This window comes from Anser anser (genome assembly GCF_964211835.1).
Source record: "Anser anser genome assembly, contig: SUPER_W_unloc_7, whole genome shotgun sequence".
NCBI lineage: Eukaryota > Metazoa > Chordata > Aves > Anseriformes > Anatidae > Anser > Anser anser.
The window spans coordinates 227,765-247,791 of NW_028154225.1; the positions used below are offsets into that span (position 1 = coordinate 227,765).

The following is a 20,027-nucleotide window of genomic DNA, read 5'->3' on the forward strand; positions in this document are numbered from 1 at the left end:
AGTTCCTGCCCTTATGAGTGTTTCCTCAGAGCCACATACAGCTCCAGCTCCATCACAGCTGGGTGTTAGTCCGAAGGACAAATACCGCATCTCCTTATCCTTCCCTGACCCGAGGAGAAGCATCATTTTTCTGCAAAGCCACACTTCTCTGAATCCCTCTTCCTGACCACGCTGAAACCCCACCAAGGCACATAGATCTCTAACCCCTGAGCTGGATGTGTCTAGAGGAACCACTGGCAGTCTGCAACAGAGAACAGCTGGGGAGAGAAGATGACACTTTCATCCAGACTTCTTGTATGTAAACCAATCAACTAATGAGCTCTCTGAAGACCACAGGTAATATATGAGCATAACCTTAGTGTGTGGCCCCAGCACTGAATATCCAAAGGCAACTCCCTATGTTCAGGGGACAATTTAATCCACTTCTCAAGGTTATGGAGCAATTTAACTAAAGATCAGGGGTCAGATTCAGATCTCATTTGTGTCTCAACTCCTTCTGCGAGCAAAGCCCTTGGTGTCTCTACCAACCTGCTAGAAAGCTGAAAAGCAGCCAAATTGTCAGATTAGCCCTGATCCTACAAAGTCTCACCCACCTGAGCAATCCATGCGATTCAGTGGGGCCCACCCATGCCCAGATCATCAAATACAGCCAGAGCTGGGGAAGGCCAACAGAAAAAAAAATCAACAAGATTTCACCTGGAAGAAGCAAAAGAAAAATATCTACTGGTTAGATGTTTCAGCTCAAACACATGAAAAAAAAAAGACAGTAAATAGGATTAATTGTTCAGCTGATGCTTCTGCAAGCAAGCAGGGGGATGCAGGATTGAGCCCCTAAGCAAGGCAAATCCTACAACCCAACTGACGACGCGCATCCATCAGCTTACAGTCTGATTCGATTTAAAACAGCTGAGTTGTAAATTAGGCTTATAATGGAATTGGCAAATGACCCTTAAATATAGCATTACAAACTGACAGCACTCAAAAATAATCAGGATTCAGCTCTCAGCTGGGAGAGAGCACAGGATCAGGGGTGCGCCATGCCACCAGGTAAGAAAGCAGCCCAAGCCAGCAGCAAGGAAACCTCAGCCTCTCCCCTATTTAGAGGGGTGACCCTTCAAAATGTAAAAAACAAAAAAAATCCAAAAAAGGAGGGGAAATAAGGAGAAAATGCAGTCCTGTTGTGTAAAGAGAGATGGTCTTGCATGTTTATTTTGGCCTGCCCTGAACTCCAGGCAGTTTCCAACTGGAACCCAGAAATGCTTATGGTGTTTGGATTCTGTCTGCATCGCTCCTATGATGTGAAGAGGCATTCAGGATGATGGGTTGGGATTTTTTTTTCCCCCTAACAACTATATTTACTGCTACATTTTGAACTCACCATGCTGTCATTATAATGTCAGCTTAAATTACGTGTGATAACCATAGCATAAATACATGCACAAGTTCACAAAGGCTTTACAAGGAAAACATTTTCCAGGGACACTGGAGTTGCTCACATGTCTGGACTCAAAGGAGATGTCCAAAGGAGTCTTTGAATTAAAGAGAGCTGGCTGCAGCCAGGATTTGGCTTGCTGGAGCTGAACAGATGGATTTTACGTTTCTGTTGGGCTTTGCTGGGTAAAGCATACTCTTATTTCTCCTGGTGTAATCATGGATTGACTCCAGGGGTTTAACTGATGCTATTCTGGATTTGTACCAGTGCAAAGAGGAGAAGGATGTTCCAGTTGCCTGCAGGACACTCTTGCAGATGTGGCCAAATTGTGCTGCCCCACAGTGAGCTTCTGTGGGGGTTCAGGAGAACGAGCAGCACGGTAAAGAGGCTGGCATGCGATCTGCTGCCAGTTCCTGGCTTGCAGGGAGAGCTGCACGAGCATGAGAGCTGGGACAGGGACACCTGTGCCAGTACAACAGCATCTGGTACCAATGCTGCTGACCCCCTTCCACACATAAGCCATTACTCAGCCCTTTAAGGCTGAGGACAGATGCTTTCTCCTGGGCCAAGATTTGCCATAAGAAACTACCCCCAGCTTCCACTGGTGGGCCAGAGGTAACCACCCCTCACAGCTCTTCCTTTTCCATAAGCCCACTTGGCTTCCAGCTTCTAGACATAGAGCATCTTGCTGAGCAGTGATTGCTATCCTACAGAGAGGGAAATGCAGCCTCTGAAACGCCCCGAACAGCACCATTGGAAATGTGGACGGACTCGCACCATTTCAGGACGTAGTCTTTGCCCTGCCCAGGAAAGCAGCAGCATTTTACCCTGCATTTCACTGCCTGCATTTTGTATTTTGCTGCACAGTTATGTCAGTCTCTAGTTAAATGTACTACTGTGAATTCTCTCTAGCTGAGAAACATTCCTTAGATAAAGGGTCACAATAAAATAAGACATCTGGAAAGATCCACCTCTCCGTCCACCCATCTAGCCTCCCATCTCTGGCGTTTCTAATACATGTTATGCCGTTTCATCTTATTAATGTTTACAAATACCTTAAGTGTGGGAGACAGAGGGATTTGGCCAACCTCTTTTCAGTGGTCTGTGGGGACAGGACAAGGGGCAATGGCCACAAGATGGAGCCCAGGAAGTTCTGCACCAACATGCGAAAGAACTTCATGGTGAAGGTGATGGAGCACTGGAACAGGCTGCCCAGGGAGGTTGTGGAGTCTCCTTCTCTGGAGATATTCAAGGCCCGTCTGGATGCCTACCTGGGCAACCTGCTCTAGGGAACCTGCTTTGGCAGGGGGGTTGGACCCGATGATCTCTTGAGGTCCCTTCCAACCCCTACAATTCTGTGATTCTGTGTGATTCATCTACGCTTCACATTAGCAAAATAACCCTTATGGCATTTTAATTTATCCTCCTCATTTGTCTGTGAAAACACTCATCAAAACGACCCTAAACGCCTTGCATTTTATGTGGCTTTTTTGTACCCACCTATCTGCATTCAGCCCTTCCTAGCCAGGGGCAGGGACCCGGGGGCTTGCCAGCACCGCACTTCAAAGCGGCACACTGGCACTCGCCGCATCCCCAGCCGGCATCAGTCAGCAGTGCTGCGGCACACCGAGGCTTTCCTTTCCCGAGTTGGTGCTTCAAAAATGTTTGCGAGTGCACTTAGGGCCCGCTCTGACCGCTACCTCTGTTTGCAAAGCCTGCCCCGAGGTTGGTGCCAGGCAGAGGGGAGCTGCGCTTGCATTGCTGGCGTGCCAGGGGGTAGCAGAGGAAGTGCTCCCTGCACGTGGGGTAGAGGCTGGAGACCCGTATTTATAGCAGAACCCTTCACGCTGGGGAGAAAAGGGACTTTGCAGGATGACATGGGAAGGAAAATGGGGCTGCAGCTTTTCCAGATGGCGACGTCAGGATTTGAAGTCTGCCTCCCTGGCTGACAAAGACCGAGCACCGAACCAGGTGCAACAGGGGATGCGAAGCACAGAGCAGAAAAAGCTGGGAGAAATGGCTGCAGCAGGAGATGCTTTTAGGGAGATGGGTGGCCAAAATGCATGTTTCCCTTTCCCTTTTCTTGAGCTATGGCCTCAGCAACAGGTAGGTGGTGAGCTACTGAGGGGTTTCCACTCTTCCAAATGGCATTGCAGGCTCAGAGCTCACCATGGAGCTGCTGGCATTTTAAAGGCAGAGCCTGGCTACAGCACTTTGCAAGCCCAAGCACTCCACCAGGCCTTATAAAAAGCATGTTATATAGGAAAAGATATCATCCAGTTAAACATCCAGAGCTCCTCAATGCTGCCTGTGCCAAGGTACATGCTCCTTTATGGCATGCACATGAAGTGCGTGCATCAGAGAATATTTTTGCAGCACTGTCTTTTCTTCTATTTATTTTAAGGAACAGAGTGTGGTTTCCTCCACTGCATTTCTCATATTATGCTTTAATATAAAATTTGAACCTACATCAAACCAAACAGCTTCTTGCCCAAAGTGGTAAAAAAAAAAAAAAAGGAAAAAAAAAAGCCTCATATGGTGAACCCATTGGGCAGGAGAACACAAGTCCCTCTGTGGCTGCATTCAGCCATGAAGAGCCAGCACAAGATTTGCAGTGCATCCCTTCTGCTGCCACGCGAGGCTTCTCGGAAATGTTCACGCCTCTGGCAGAGCACGGCCTGATTTACATGCAGGGCTGGGAGCTGTGACGGCAGCAGGGGCGCACGGGTAAATCTCCAGATAGCCCTGGTCCTCGTCGCCTGCTCTGCTCTGAACACCGCTGAATAGGAATGAGGCTCTGTGGTGAAAAAGAGAGACGTGTCCTTCTGCACCAGGAGGGATTTCTGAGAGCACAGCACTATAAATTATCATTCGAGCCATCTGCATGTGCCTCACATAACCTGTGAGAGGCCACAGAAGAGGTACGGAGAAGACCCAGCGGGTCAGTTAGGAGACACGGAGGCTGTTTTGCTCTCTTGCCCATCACTGCTGTCCAAATGGTGTGAGCCTCCTCTGTTCACACACATGGATAAGGACAGCCCAGTTCCCCTGGTCAATGCTACGATCCGTACAGGCCATTTGCAGAGGCAATCGGTTAGGACAGAGGATGACACCATGCATCCCTAGGACCCCACACCCCAAGCCCAGACCCACCTGAAACATGACCAAGTACCTTTGGAGGCAACGGGGATGGATGGCAGCATAGAAAGTGGGTGCCCCCACAGTGCTGCTGCCAGACAAGTTTTTAATTTCTCTTTATTGCCAACTCTTGCTGGTCATTGCTGCTCTTGCTGGTCAGGTAGTGTCTGTCCTGTCCACAGAGCACTAACTCTGAAGTCCTAAGTGACCTTCCTCTCTCCTTGACCTGCATCAAGGGCTGGTTACACCTCTGCTCTTGAGGGGCATGTGAGTTTGAAGGCATCTGACAAACCCCGTGAGAGAATAAAGAGGCTGCTCGTGAGAATGCAAGATGCAAGGAGAAAATGAAATGAATGGCCGGTCCTAAAAGAGAAAACTCCTGCCATAAAGCAGATTTTGAGAAAAAAAAAAAAGAAATGGCCATGCTCTGCCCTGCTTTGCTAAACAGGCAGATGGGACCTGTATTTCTCTTCTGAAACTTTAATAGGAAGAATATGATTCTGCTGCAAGTGTATATTTTATATGCCTGGCGATTAAAGAGGAAGGGAAGGGCATAATTTACGGAATTGTGAAACACGGAGGATAGGTTTCTGGCTGCAATGTTTCTTTATTTTCTTGTTATTCCTTTTATTCTTCCTTTTGCTTCTAGCCTTGTGGAAGGTGATGGATGGGCAGTGGTGGAGACAGAAATCTTCCTTTTATATTCACGGGGCAGGTACTGCATTAGCAACTGCAGTGGCTACACGAGCTGCACCTCCTTTGAACAAGAACAATCCTGAGACAAAAAAGGGTGCTTCAGTGTGTCCTCTGGCTTCCTATAGTGCTTCCCTGCTCCTTCAGCCATCTCACCTCCCAGCCTTTAACAGGCTTCCTGATTTCAAACTGGAAAATTGAGCCGAGCCAAGCTGCAGCCAGCAGCACAGAGAAGAGAGAAAATGGAGTCAGACTGCTCTCAGAGGACAAGAGGCTATTGTCAGAAGTTGCAGCAAAGGAAGTTTTGATCAGATAGAGGAATTTTTTGTTTTTGTTTTATTTTTAGTATGAGGCTGGTCAAGCACTGAAGCATGAAGCCAGAGCGGTGTTGGGATTTTTACCCTTGGGGATACCCAAAATTCACCAACACAAAGGCGTGAGCCTGACCTAGAGAGGCAGGGTGAATCAGGAGCCTGGTTTTGCACATGGGAATCCCAGGCACAAAAGGGACGAAATAATACAACTGCAGGCACACAGGCCACATCTCCAGAGAGCAAGCTAAACCCTTCACACATTGCTGTAGAATTGGCTGCTTTTGGGTAGATGAATCAAGATGCCACAGTTGTGTGTGTGACGAGCTTCAAGGGTCGCCTGCTCTTCTTTCTGCCTTGGTAGAAGGAAGATCTCTAGCTGCAAAATTCTTCAGATTTTTATTTCATCTTCGGGGCCAATTCAACAACTCATCTCTCTGCTAAGACTGTCAGCAGAAGCATCTAATGGTACTGCTGGTTTCTGTGATGTGGAACCATGCATGCCGAGACTTGGACCACTATGCAGACTATGCAGCACATTTCACACAAGCCACCAAGCAGCCCACACTTGGAAAAACCTGAAGACCATATCAGCCATGCCTGCATGACTTATGGCTTGGGGCCATTTTTTCTCCAACCCTCTGAGCAACCATGATATAAATCTTGCTCTTCTTTCACTAGTCTTTTCCATGACAAGACAATCACTTGGCTCCCTGTGCCACACACTCTTCGGGTGTTTGTCAGAGATGTGTCAGTGGAGAAATGAACTCTGTACCCTGGCAAGATCAGCTGAAAGGAGCGCAGCTCTTCACAAAGCCAATCACTCCTGCCCTTTTTCAGCTCAGATGCTCACCACAGGAGGAATTCAAGTTCTCATGCAATCACTGTGAATATTTATCTGCACTGGGAGCAAATCCATGTTCCTCCCTCCTGGGAATAAGCAAACAGAAATTTCCTTGCCCAGAGTTTTGCTCCAGTTTCTGCACTTTCATGCCTAAATATCCCCATGAAATGGTGTGCATGTGTACACATCCTTTATTCAGAGCTAAATTTGCTCTTTGGAAAGAAGACTGCTTGTCCCGTTTAAGTCGGCTGAGCCCTCCCATCCAGCCCAGCAAGTCTACAACTCCTGCTAGGCGGCATGGTGGCTATCAGCATAGTCACAGAGAAACCTGTTCCCTGAACCAGCAAATCTGAAGCTCTGTAGTATATTTCACATACTATCTAAGTGACCTTTTTCACCTTCTGAAACCTCTTTGTTGAAAAATACCTAACCCTGATTTTAGAGTATTGCTAGAGCCCAAGGATGGGATGCTGGGACTCTCCCTGCTCCCAGATGCACGTCCCCAACCACCACCTGCGGGGACAGCACGGGGCCGATGGAGAAGACAGAGGGGTTTGTCAGGAAGCACAAAGCAGTCACAAACTGTTTATGCGTCCTCCTGTGATGTGGATTCAGCCCAGGAAGGTCACAAAGTTCTTACAGTATTAATGCGGGAGGGTAGAGTCCTTCCTCTGTACAAGGAGAGGGAAGGGAAGGGAAGGGAAGGGAAGGGAAGGGAAGGGAAGGGAAGGGAAGGGAAGGGAAGGGAAGGGAAGGGAAGGGAAGGGAAGGGAAGGGAAGGGAAGGGAAGGGAAGGGAAGGGAAGGGAAGGGAAGGGAAGGGAAGGGAAGGGAAGGGAAGGGAAGGGAAGGGAAGGGAAGGGAGCCAGCCCATCCCCTGCTGAAAGCAGTGGGTGTGTGTATTGCACTTGGCCAGTCAGAGGATTAAGGCCAGTTCTCTAATTTAGGATTTCCCAAGGGAGGAGAGGAAAAAGCAACTCAGGGGTGGAAAGAGCCCAGGTAAAATGCTAGCTAGAGAAAATGGGGTAAGAGAGGCTGGATTTCCAGGGGAGAAGAAGCTGCTGGCTGCGCAAACCACCGAGCGCTTCAAAGCCAGGGCACAGAGGAGTGGAGAGGGGTGGGAGGGGATGCAGGCAGCGGGCAGGAGAGGGGATTGCAGGAGTGCAGTGAGCAAAGAGGAGAGAGGAGAGGGAAAATTATGCAGGGCCTTGAAGGTCAAAAGACTCAACTTCAAAAGGATTCCTTAACAGACATAAAGCCAATACCTTCATATTCAATTATTTAGTTTTCACACAAACCTAAGTAATATATGTGTTTGTTTTTTTTCCACCTTTGACAGAAAAGGAACATGAAGTGGAGAAAGGATGAGAGAAGTCTCAGACCCTTTGCTTTCCCCAATGCACTTGGATAGAGCAAAGGCTGCTGAATCGAGAGACTTTTCCGGTTGATGGGAATGGAAAGGTGGGAGTGATCAGGGCTTCTCTGTGGACTGAAAAATGTAAAAAAAGTAGCTGCAAGTTAGCATAAAGGACTTGTTTAATCTGAAAAAAAATGTTCTGCCTAAATTTTGGGAATCTGTCATAGATTGTGTTTAATTAAAAACAAAGGAAAAGTTGATGCAAACAAATCAGGCTGTGTGTGAAAGTCAGACTTGCACTTTGAAAACGCTGAAATGAAATGCTTCCGCTGTTCACAACTTGTCTATTAATCCGATAAAACTGACCCAAATGCTGGGTAGTTTTTATGTCATCGAAACTTCACTTTGTACTAAAGCATATTTAGCTGAATCCCCTCTCCCAGCTGTACTTAAGAAAGCGAAAGCTAAGTACAAAGCTGAAAGAGCCTGCTTCTGTATCCTGGGGCATTCAACCCATCAGCGCAGTTAAAAACACTGATAAACTATGGCAAGCTAATGTCAGTAAAATGGTACCCAACAGGAGGTTTGAAGCCTGCACAGTGATCTCTACAATAAGTTCCAGTCCATTAAACAACAGCCTTAAGCAAAACATTACAGTGGGTCACATTTTAAAGCGGACATAATTGGTTGGGGAGTCACTGAGGACCCACGAGGATGTTTCTGGAGGAGAATGGAAATTCTGCACTACCCTTTTTCTAAAAGAACAACCTCACTTTATATTTCAGCTGCCTCCTCCCTGACCTAAACACCAGATCCTCCCATTCAATGCAGTTTTTATCTTTTGCCTCCCATATGAGCACTGGCAGGTCCCTCCCCAGTCACACGGAGAAGCATTTGTGTTTCTTGGGCTATGTGGGTAAGAGCAGAAGCACATTAAAACCCCAAAATAGGTAAACGTTGTTTGTTGTTGAAAGATTAAAAAGGAAAAAGGAGAAAAGATCCGTCTGGAAACACAAGGGTGAGTACCAAAGGCACCTGCCCTGCTAATGTGAGCATCGCCCTGTGTCTCTCGAACCACAGAGGCTGTGCTCCCCTCGCTGTAAGGGCTCACCCCACACGGGGCTGCTCCCGGGATCATGCTGTACACTGGGCCAGGCGGAGCATCTGTGCTAGATCCTGCCAGGGAGCAAATCACAGGGCTGCAGAGAGCCCTGGGTGGTTATCAGCTGGTTGTTGGCCTGATAGCAGAGAGACCAGAAACCAAGTGATGTGGCAAGGGCCGCGCAGTGGGTCAGGAGCGGAGCAAAGAGCAGAAACCATATCCTCTGTCCCCTCCGATGGCTCACCCTGATCCCAAGCGTTTAGTACTTTTCTCTGTTCAGCTTTGACCTTACGAGTTCCCTTAACCTTCTCCTGGAAGCTTCCTAATGGGCAAATAAATCTCTGGAGAGTATCTTAAATTCTTTTTTATCACAGACTGTATCAGTATGATAATAAGACCAGCCTTCAGACTCCCCATTAAGTCACAGAAGGTGTGGTCATCAGTCATGCTTTTCCCAGCCTTAATTGCCAGACAGACACTTTAAGTGGAAAGTCCATCTAATGAGCCCAATCATTAAAACATCCCTAGTTCCTATTTGAGATGGAAAATTATATTACTGTAATAAGGGGGTTGCATCTTTGCCTCCCTATTCAATCATGTGGTACAGGGAAGGTGAGACTTCTCTGCGAGTTGGCCTTGGATGTTGTTGTGGTTTAACCCGGCTGGCAGCTAAACACCACACAGCCGTTCGCTCACCCTCCCCCCTCCCTCTCTGGGATGGGGGAGAGAAACGGGAAAGTAAAGCCGGTGAGTTGAGATAAAGACAGTTTATTAAGACAGGAATATAATAATATAAGGAATATAAGGAATATAATAATAACAATAATAATAATAATAGTGATAATGATAATAGTATTAACAATAATAATGTGTAAGAAAACAAGTGATGCACAATGCAATTGCTCACCACCCGCTGACCGATGCCCAGCCTATTCCCGAGCAGCCGGCCCCCCCCCCACCCCGGCCAGCCACCCCTATATATTGTTTAGCATGATGTCAGATGGTATGGAATACCCCTTTGGTCAGTTTGGGTCAGCTGTCCTGGGTCTGTCCCCTCCCAGCTCCTGCTGCACCCCTAGCCTGCTCGCTGGCAGGACAGAGCGAGAAGCCGAAAAGTCCTTGGCCTGGTGTAAACACTGCTCTGCAACAATTAAAACATCAGCATGTTATCAGCGCTCTTCTCATCCTAATCCAAAACATAGCACCCTACCAGCTACTATGAGCTACTTAACTCTGTCCTAACTGGAACCAGGACAGATATCCACCCCTTATTCCATACCATTTATGTCATGCTCAGGTTACACTCTTTCCAATACATTCTAATTAATCACCATTTTCATCTATGATATATAGCAATCATGGTAGTGATGACATACAGTATTATATAATAATTAACATACTACAATTCAACTCATGGGCTATTCTCACCCAGTATTAAAACCCCTTGAGGTACACACCGGACCTCCCCATTCTTTTGCATTACCCACCAAGTGCATCCAGGTCCCTGAGCAAAAGCAATTCCACGAATGGGTTTGCCTTTTCCTGAGGCAGGAGTAGCCCAGACTGTTTTACCCATCATGTTTCTTACGTGCACTACAGGAACTTTATCCCCTTCTACAGTGCGTAACAGGTTTGATTGGGCAGGTCCAGCTCGGTTGGCAGATCCCCTGGTATTGACTAACCAGGTGGCCTTTGCCAAATTTGTATCCCAATTTTTGAATGTCCCAGCACCCATTGCTTTCAGTGTAGTCTTCAACAGTCCATTGTATCGTTCAACTTTTCCAGAGGCTGGTGCATGATAGGGGATGTGATACACCCACTCAATACCATGTTCTTTGGCCCAAGTGTCTATAAGGTTGTTTCGGAAATGAGTCCCGTTGTCTGACTCAATTCTCTCTGGGGTGCCATGTCGCCATAAGACTTGCTTTTCAAGGCCCAGGATAGTGTTCCGGGCGGTGGCATGGGGCACAGGATATGTTTCCAGCCATCCGGTGGTTGCTTCCACCATTGTAAGTACGTGGCGCTTGCCGTTGCGGGTTTGAGGGAGTGTGATGTAATCAATCTGCCAGGCCTCTCCATATTTATATTTCAGCCATCGTCCTCCATACCAAAGAGGTTTTGACCGTTTGGCTTGCTTGATTGCAGCACATGTTTCACAGTCATGAATAACCTGTGCTATAGTGTCCATGGTCAGGTCCACCCCTCGATCACGAGCCCATCTGTAGGTTGCATCTCTACCTTGATGGCCTGAGGTGTCATGGGCCCATCGGGCTATAAATAATTCACCTTTATGTTGCCAGTCCAGGTCCACCTGAGCCACTTCAATCTTAGCAGCCTGATCCACCTGCTGGTTGTTTTGATGTTCTTCAGTAGCCCGATTCTTGGGCACATGAGCATCTACATGGCGTACCTTTACAACCAGGTTCTCTACCCGGGCAGCAATATCTTGCCACAATGCCGCAGCCCAGATGGGCTTGCCCCTGCGCTGCCAGTTGTTCTGCTTCCATTGCTGTAACCACCCCCACAGGGCATTTGCTACCATCCATGAATCAGTATAGAGATAGAGAACTGGCCTCTTTTCTCGTTCAGCAATATCTAAAGCCAGCTGAATGGCTTTCACTTCTGCAAACTGACTCGATTCACCTTCTCCCTCAGCAGCTTCTGCAACTCGTCGTGTAGGACTCCATACAGCAGCTTTCCATCTCCGATGCTTTCCCACAATACGACAGGACCCGTCAGTGAACAAGGCATATTTCTTCTCATTTTCCGGTAGCTTGTTATACAGTGGGGCTTCTTCAGCACGAACCACCTCCTCCTCTGATGATAGCCCAAAGTATTTGCCTTCTGGCCAGTCCATAACCACTTCCAAGATTCCTGGGCGACTGGGGTTTCCTATTCGAGCTCGCTGAGTAATCAGTGCAACCCACTTGCTCCATGTAGCATCAGTTGCATGATGTGTAGAGGGGACCCTTCCTTTGAACATCCAGCCTAGTACCGGCAGTCGGGGTGCCAGGAGGAGCTGCGCTTCAGTACTGACCACTTCCGAAGCAGATCGAACTCCTTCATATGCTGCCAGTATCTCCTTTTCAGTTGGAGTATAGTGGGCCTCAGATCCTCTGTATCCCCGACTCCAAAACCCCAGGGGTCGACCTCGAGTTTCCCCAGGTTCTTTCTGCCAGAGGCTCCAGGTGGGACCATTCTCCCCGGCTGCGGTGTAGAGCACATTCTTTACATCTGGTCCTGTTCGGACTGGCCCGAGGGCTACTGCATGAACTATTTCCTGCTTAATTTGTTCAAAGGCTTGTCGTTGCTCAGGGCCCCATTCAAAAGCATTCTTCTTACGGGTTACTTGGTAGAGCGGGTTTACAATCAGACTGTAATTTGGAATATGCATTCTCCAAAACCCCACGACACCTAGGAAAGTTTGTGTTTCTTTTTTGCTAGTTGGTGGAGACATAGCTGTTATCTTGTTGATCACATCCATTGGGATTTGACGGCGTCCATCTTGCCATTTTATTCCTAAAAACTGGATCTCTCGTGCAGGTCCTTTAACTTTATTCTGTTTTATGGCAAAACCGGCCTTCAGAAGGATTTGGACTATTTTTTTCCCTTTCTCGAAAACTTCTTCTGCAGTGTCACCCCACACAATGATGTCATCGATGTACTGCAGGTGTTCAGGAGCTTCCCCCTGCTCCAGCGCAGACTGGATCAGTCCATGGCAAATGGTAGGGCTGTGTTTCCACCCCTGGGGCAGCCGATTCCAAGTATATTGGACTCCCCTCCAAGTGAAAGCAAACTGTGGCCTGCACTGTGCTGCTAGGGGGATGGAGAAAAATGCATTAGCGATATCAATTGTGGCATACCACTTGGCTGCCTTTGATTCCAGTTCATACTGGAGTTCTAGCATGTCTGGCACTGCAGCACTCAGTGGTGGCGTGACTTCGTTCAGGCCACGATAGTCCACTGTTAGTCTCCACTCACCATTAGACTTTCGCACTGGCCATATGGGACTATTAAAAGGTGAATGAGTCTTGCTGATCACTCCTTGGCTCTCCAGTTGACGAATTAGCTTATGGATGGGACTCAGGGAGTCTCGGTTGGTGCGATATTGCCGCCGGTGCACAGTTGTGGTAGCGATCGGCACTTGCTGTTCTTCAACCCTCAGCAACCCCACAACAGAAGGGTCCTCTGAGAGACCAGGCAAGGTAGACAACTGTTTAATGTCCTCTGTCTCCAAGGCAGCTATGCAAAAAGCCCAGCGGAACCCTTTTGGGTCCTTGAAATATCCTCTTCTAAGATAGTCTATGCCAAGGATGCACGGAGCATCTGGGCCAGTCACAATACGGTGCTTTTGCCACTCATTACCGGTTAGACTCACTTCAGCCTCCAATACAGTTAACTGCTGGGATCCCCCCGTCACACCATAAATACAGATGGGCTCTGGCCCTTTATAGCTTGATGGCATTAGAGTACATTGTGCACCGGTGTCTACCAAAGCCTTATACTTCTGTGCGTCTGACGTGCCAGGCCATCGAATCCACACAGTCCAATAAACTCGATTGTCCCTTTCCTCCCCCTGGCTGGAGGCAGGGCCCCTCTAGTCCTGGTCAGAATCTTCGTTTCTGTGTCTAAAGGACTGCCTGCTGGAAGTTGGAGCAGCAAACTTTTCAGAGAATTCCTTTTTCCCACTTGTTTTCCTTTGCAATTCACGTACCCGTGCCTCTAGGGTCGCAGTAGATTTTCCATCCCATTTTCTCATGTCCTCTCCATGGTCACGTAGGTAAAACCACAGGGTGGCGCGGTGTGTGTGCCCACCATATTGTCTTCCTTGCATAGATGAACGTTTACCCTAAAAGCTGAGACACTGGTTTGTACAGGTGGGGAGGAAAATAATCTCTCTTCAAGTTGGTGGATCTTTTCAGAAAGTTTCTCCAAAGCATTCTCTTTTAGCTGGTGGACACTGGTTCGTTCAGGTGGAGGGGAAGATAAATTCTCTTTAAGTTGGTGGACCTCTTCAGAGAGTTTCTCCACAGCCGAGACACAGGCCTGTAGGGAAGAGGAGAGATTTCCTTCGTACTGCCGGAGTAATTTAGCCACTTCATTCACTGTGGGATTCTCCTCCGCTTTCCAGGCTATTATTGCCAATGAGCTGGCATATGATGATGGTGCACTCCGTACAAACTTCCGCCACATGGGTGGTGTACATCGGACTGCATCTGGATCTGCGGATGTTTGTGCGTCGTCTAGGTCCTTATAAATTACTTCCCGTACGGCCAATTCCCTCAGGTACTGAATTCCCTTCTCCATGGTGGTCCATTTGCCTGGTAGACATACAAGTTCTTCCTTGAAGGGATACCTTTCCTGCACAGCTGACAGGAGACGCCTCCAGAGACTGCGGGATCGTGCTCCATCTCCAATTGCTTTGTCAATGCATGCGTCCCTAGCAAGGGATCCCAGCCGCCTGGCTTCCTTGCCCTCTAATTCCACATAATTGGCTCCAGTGTCCCAGCACCGGAGCAGCCAGGTGACAAGCTGCTCGCCTATACAGCGACCAAAATCTTTTCGCACATCTCGTAGCTCACGCTGGTATAGAGTCCGGGTAGTTACTGTTGATTTTTCGACACCCTCATCCTCATCTTCAGTCTCCTGCACCTTTGATGGCTGGTGTAGAGTCCGGGTAGTTACTGTTGATTTTTCAACATCCTCATCCTCATCTTCAGTCTCCTGCACCTTTGATGGCCCAGCCTCGTCTTCACTATGCCCAGACTTAGCAGAAGACTGTTTGCGTTGTAAACGACCTGAGCCTCTATACCATTTCTTCACCTTGTCTACAGGGGCAACTTGCACTGCTACAGCTCGTTTCTCTAATCCAGACACAGGGTCTGCCACAGGGGTTGGAATACCCTCTTCGGGGTCAACTTGCACTGCTACAGCTCGTTTCTCTGACCCAGACACAGGGTCTGCCACAGGGGTTGGAATACCCTCTGCGGGGTCAACTTGCACTGCTACAGCTCGTTTCTCTGACCCAGACACAGGAGTGGGAGCAGCTGCAGGAGCTGGAGCTGCTGCAGGGGCTGGATTGGCTGCGGGAGCTGGAGCTGGAGCGGCTGCAGGAGGGGCTGCAGGAGCTGGAGCTGGAGCGGCTGCAGGAGCTGGAGCGGCTGCAGGAGCTGGAGCGGCTGCAGGAGCTGGAACTGGAGCGGCTGCAGGAGCTGGAGCTGGAGCGGCTGCAGGAGCTGGAGCGGCTGCAGGAGCTGGAGCGGCTGCAGGAGCTGGAGCTGGAGCGGCTGCAGGAGCTGGAACTGGAAACGCTGCAGGAGCTGGAACTGGAGCGGCTGCAGGAGCTGGAGCGGCTGCAGGAGCTGGAGCTGGAGAGGCTGCAGGAGCTGGAACTGGAAACGCTGCAGGAGCTGGAACTGGAGCGGCTGCAGGAGCTGGAGCGGCTGCAGGAGCTGGAACTGGAACGGCTGCAGGAGCTGGAGCGGCTGCAGGAGCTGGAGCTGGAGCGGCTGCAGGAGCTGGAGCGGCTGCAGGAGCTGGAGCGGCTGCAGGAGCTGGAACTGGAGCGGCTGCAGGAGCTGGAGCTGGAGCGGCTGCAGGAGCTGGAACTGGAGCGGCTGCAGGAGCTAGAGCTGGAGTGGCTGCAGGAGCTGGAGCGGCTGCAGGAGCTGGAACTGGAGCGGCTGCAGGAGCTGGAGCTGGAGCGGCTGCAGGAGCTGGAGCGGCTGCAGGAGCTGGAGCTGGAACGGCTGCAGGAGCTGGAGTAGCTGCAGGAGCTGGAGCTGGAGCGGCTGCAGGAGCTGGAGCGGCTGCAGGAGCTGGAGCTGGAGCGGCTGCAGGAGCTGGAACTGGAGCGGCTGCAGGAGCTAGAGCTGGAGTGGCTGCAGGAGCTGGAGCGGCTGCAGGAGCTGGAGCTAGGTTGCTAGTAGCATCAATTGCAGCTCGATAGGCACAAGCCAGACCCCAGCACGCTACAGTGATTTGTGTCACTTTGGAACTGCCAGAGTCATGACACCTTTTTTTCAAGCATTCTGCCAGCTTTTTAGGATTTTGCAGTTGTTCAGGGGTGAATGTCCAAAACACTGGAGGTGACCACTGCTCTAGAAACCTGCCCATATCCTCCCACACTCCCTGCCACTCGCAACTATCCCGCCTCAAGACAGATCTCCGGATGAGATTCCTAAGTAGTTGTTTAACCCTCAACAAAATCTGAAGCGCATTCAGGAGACATAACAACAAGAGCAGGCTGGTCTGAGTATCCCAAGGATATTCAACATCTCAGAGAACCACTGTAACTAGCTCGGGGGATAAGAGGGTGGTGGTGAAGGAGAAAGGGAGAGTGAACAGGTAGGGAAACATGTCTTCCCCTGTCCCCTTCACAGATTGGCTCCCTGACGAAAACAGGCAATAGGTGTAATTGCTAATAGTTTCCGAGATATGGTTGCCAAAGTATAGAGTCGATGTCAGTGCTGAGTACAAATACCAGGTTAAAGTCGTGACCAGATATTTCATCATTTCATAAGCCATTGTTACACCGCACAGTACCATAACAATCTTAAACCAGGGCCCGGAAAGGATAAACAGTGCAACAGGGAGCACATACAGAAAGTAACGCACCATAAAACTCAATTTGGAATACAGGTACAGCAGACTGGAGATTAAGGCAATCAACATCGTGACTAGCAACTATTAAGCAGGTCCAATACTTATACCAGTTTTGGTTTAACACATTCTGGTCAGATTTGTCGATATCTCAACCCTTCGTGCCCCACGTTGGGCGCCAAAAGGACTGTTGTGGTTTAACCCGGCTGGCAGCTAAACACCACACAGCCATTCGCTCACCCTCCCCCCTCCCTCTCTGGGATGGGGGAGAGAAACGGGAAAGTGAAGCCGGTGAGTTGAGATAAAGACAGTTCATTAAGACAGGAATATAATAATATAAGGAATATAAGGAATATAGTAATAACAATAATAATAATAATAGTGATAATGATAATAGTATTAACAATAATAATGTGTAAGAAACAAGTGATGCACAATGCAATTGCTCACCACCCGCTGACCGATGCCCAGCCTATCCCCGAGCAGCCGGCCCCCCCACCCCGGCCAGCCACCCCTATATATTGTTTAGCATGACGTCAGATGGTATGGAATACCCCTTTGGCCAGTTTGGGTCAGCTGTCCTGGGTCTGTCCCCTCCCAGCTCCTGCTGCACCCCTAGCCTGCTCGCTGGCAGGACAGAGCGAGAAGCCGAAAAGTCCTTGGCCTGGTGTAAACACTGCTCTGCAACAATTAAAACATCAGCATGTTATCAGCGCTCTTCTCATCCTAATCCAAAACATAGCACCCTACCAGCTACTATGAGCTACTTAACTCTGTCCTAACTGGAACCAGGACAGATGTGTGTCATTTAAATCTAGCCCCTACTTCAGGCAAGAAAAGGTAATAAAACCCTTTACAGGATGAGAACTGGGTGGTCGGAGAAGAGAGCGGTGACCTCAAGGTGAGCAAAGGACACTGACACCGCAGATGTTCCTGAGGGCTGGTCGAGCAGAGGTGGTGGAAGAGTCACCATGGTCATGCCCGGGTGGAGAAGATGTGGTGTCTGGTGTGCTTGGAAAAGGCCAAATGGGCTCTTCAGTGGGACAGCTCTGTGCTAAGAAGTTTGCAAGAAAAGGCTTCATTTGGTGAAATGGTTATAACCGGGCACCGTTACAAGCCAGCACCACTTAGATGAAGGGACTGAGGAGCTATTGACAGTTATCCTTCTCTCACAGGGAGGTGGGAAGCTGAGGCAGATGGGTGCCATGATGTGGGACGACAGAAACCAGGCGCCAAAACTACAGCAGCCTGGCCAAACTTCAGAAAGTCCTGTGGAAGCCCTTGCATGGGGGCAAGTCCTCCTGAAGTCCAGAAAAGGCTCGCTCCAGGAAGTGCTCAGCCCCCCCGGGGTGCTCCCCATCTCTCCATCTCACACTGCTGCCCATCACAGGAAGGTCTGAGCTCCACTTGGTTGAAACCAGCACAAGTCCCCAGCACCTCCTGAGTGCCAAAGCCTCTACCCCCTGGATGGAAAGGGTGCCCGAACCGCCCCGCTCCCCCTGCAAAGCTCCACCGGCTCCGCAGGGCAGCAGGGGCTGGCCAAGACACCAGCTCCTCATCCAGCAGCTGCCTTGCCAGGCGCTCGGAGAGCGCCCGTGACAAATGGTAGCTGCAGAGGGGAGACGGGGGAAATTCAGACATGGCAGATTTGCTAAGTGGTTATTTTCCTTCTGTCTTTGCAGAAGACAAAGGGGAGGTAAAGCTCCCAAAGATAGGGATTGTATTTCACTCCGCAGTTGAGAAGGCTTTCAAGTGTCTGCAGATAGCAATGAGAAATGGTCCTAAAAAGATTAGAGCTCTTAAGGTAGGGCAAAATACTATATCCAGACAACATACTCGAGTTTTAATGACAGTGGGGACAGAATTGAGTGAAGCATTGTCTGCTGCCTTTAGGAAACCGAAAACTTAATTTGAAACAGCACAGACTGGATCTGGGCTCTTCTCACAAGAAAGGCTTTATTCCTGTCCTTTAAGTATCACTTTTTACCCTTGACATATATTTTCCATTCACCACTTCTCCACAACACCATCCATCACAATGAGAGTCCAGGCAGCCAAAGGCACCCGGCATTCAGGTGTGCAAAGCCCCGCGTGCGCTCAGCATACCCAGCTCACAGCCAGGCACCCCTGGGTGACCCAAACCCTGCATGCATCCCCCACAAAACAGCATTTTCAGCTGCAACCTGCCATTAAGAGAGAAGCCCATAAGCAATGCTGTAAAATAGGGTGCAGTATTTTGTCACGGGACCAGCACAGCTCTAGGAAAGGTCTCCTTTGTTTTCAATGTTGAGGGTAGCTTGCCTTTGAGCATCTCCCTTGCTCTAATGTATTTCTTCCCACTGCACCCCTCTGTCACGCTATTAGCCATGTTTACAGCTACCCAGCTAAGGGATTGACCTTGCTCAGGGCTCTGCTACCATGAATAAACCCCGGGGGCTGCGCTGCAGTGTGCGGGGGATAATTTCAAGGAAGAGACCACCATAGCCCAGAAACCACTGTAATTGCTCCTGTGCCATCTTGCAGCCAGGTTTTCCGTCCTATTATCCCCGTATTAATAGAAACCAAATCTACCTTTGCAGAGACAGCACTGAGAGCCTTGAAATTATGCAGTCTCCTGGAGGCTCCCCTCAGCCAAGGAGACAGGGTTTTGCTGCAGGAAGACATCTGCAGGGAGGACATCTGCATCCTGCAAAACCCTGGGCTCTTTGCCACCCAGGGGCCGGATCCTGGTGCTCCCACCCAAGGAGTGGCAAAACGCCTGCACCGCTTTCAGCCCTGTGTAAATGAGATTAGACTCAGCCACACGGCAGCTTCCCCCGCTGGAGCAGGCAAGTGAGATTTGCTCTATTAGCTAATTCATCCTAGCAGCGTCCCTGCAAGCTATGGCAGTAAGCATTAGATTCATCTCCCGAGGAGGAAAACTGGAGGTCAAAAGGCCTGAGCTTCCCCTTGCTCACGTGGTCAGGGTACGGTGGGGAGCAGGAGCTGAGCACCCGGGGGCTCTGGGCTGGGAAATGACGTGGAGCCCCCCAGCACATGGCTTGGGTAGGTGCTAACACTGTAAGGTCAGTTAGGTGCCTCCATCTGAAACGAAGTGGGTAAGACAGAGAATGGGGTCTGTTTTGGTACATTTGTTCTTTAATACATGTGAGAAATTCAGGTTTGTGAAGGTCTTCAGGATCATCTGAATCTGAAGCTGAAATTTAATTAAAAAAAAAAATGGGTGATCCTTTGATGTGAGCTTTAGAGGAAGTGAGCCCCTGCTAGAGATGGTGGTGCCGGTATCCTCTGCACCACCTTCTCCTTCACCTTCCTCACCTCACCTCCCCATCCCTGGTCTGAAATCTTCAATGGTAGGGTGGCTGGGAAGGGGATCCCACCCCTCCCAGTGTCCCTGGCCAGCCCTGAGAGTGCCCCGAGTTATGCTGGTGGCACTGCACTGGCCCTGGCGCTTCTGCCATGAAGGACTTCGTGACAGATGCCCTGAGAAGAGCTCTCACCCTGTGCCCTTGGGTACGAGATGATGAGGATTCCCTGCCTGTCAATTAA

General features: G+C 49.5%; 2 protein-coding genes across 5 annotated transcripts in view; one reads left to right on the top strand and one right to left on the bottom strand.

The window, feature by feature from the left end:
- LOC310888949 (uncharacterized protein) overlaps positions 1 to 20,027 on the top strand; it is a 389,701-nt gene that overhangs the window by 132,315 nt on the left and 237,359 nt on the right. The gene's annotated exons all lie outside the window — the stretch shown is intronic.
- The window catches only part of LOC310888945 (zinc finger and BTB domain-containing protein 7C-like), a 53,385-nt gene that overhangs the window by 14,678 nt on the left and 18,680 nt on the right, over positions 1 to 20,027 (bottom strand). Inside the window, exons 1-2 of one of the 4 annotated variants that reach the window (XM_083852604.1) lie at positions 9,891 to 9,969; positions 594 to 696 (exon numbers count right to left, since the gene is read on the bottom strand). The exons of 2 other annotated variants lie outside the window; for them this stretch is intronic. In XM_083852604.1, coding sequence (XP_083708730.1) covers positions 594 to 640 — 47 coding nt within the window. In that variant the 5' untranslated portion in view covers positions 641 to 696; positions 9,891 to 9,969. Of the gene's footprint in view, positions 1 to 593; positions 697 to 9,890; positions 9,970 to 20,027 lie in introns of those variants that run through there. One more of the 4 variants, XM_083852602.1, reaches the window with a different exon arrangement.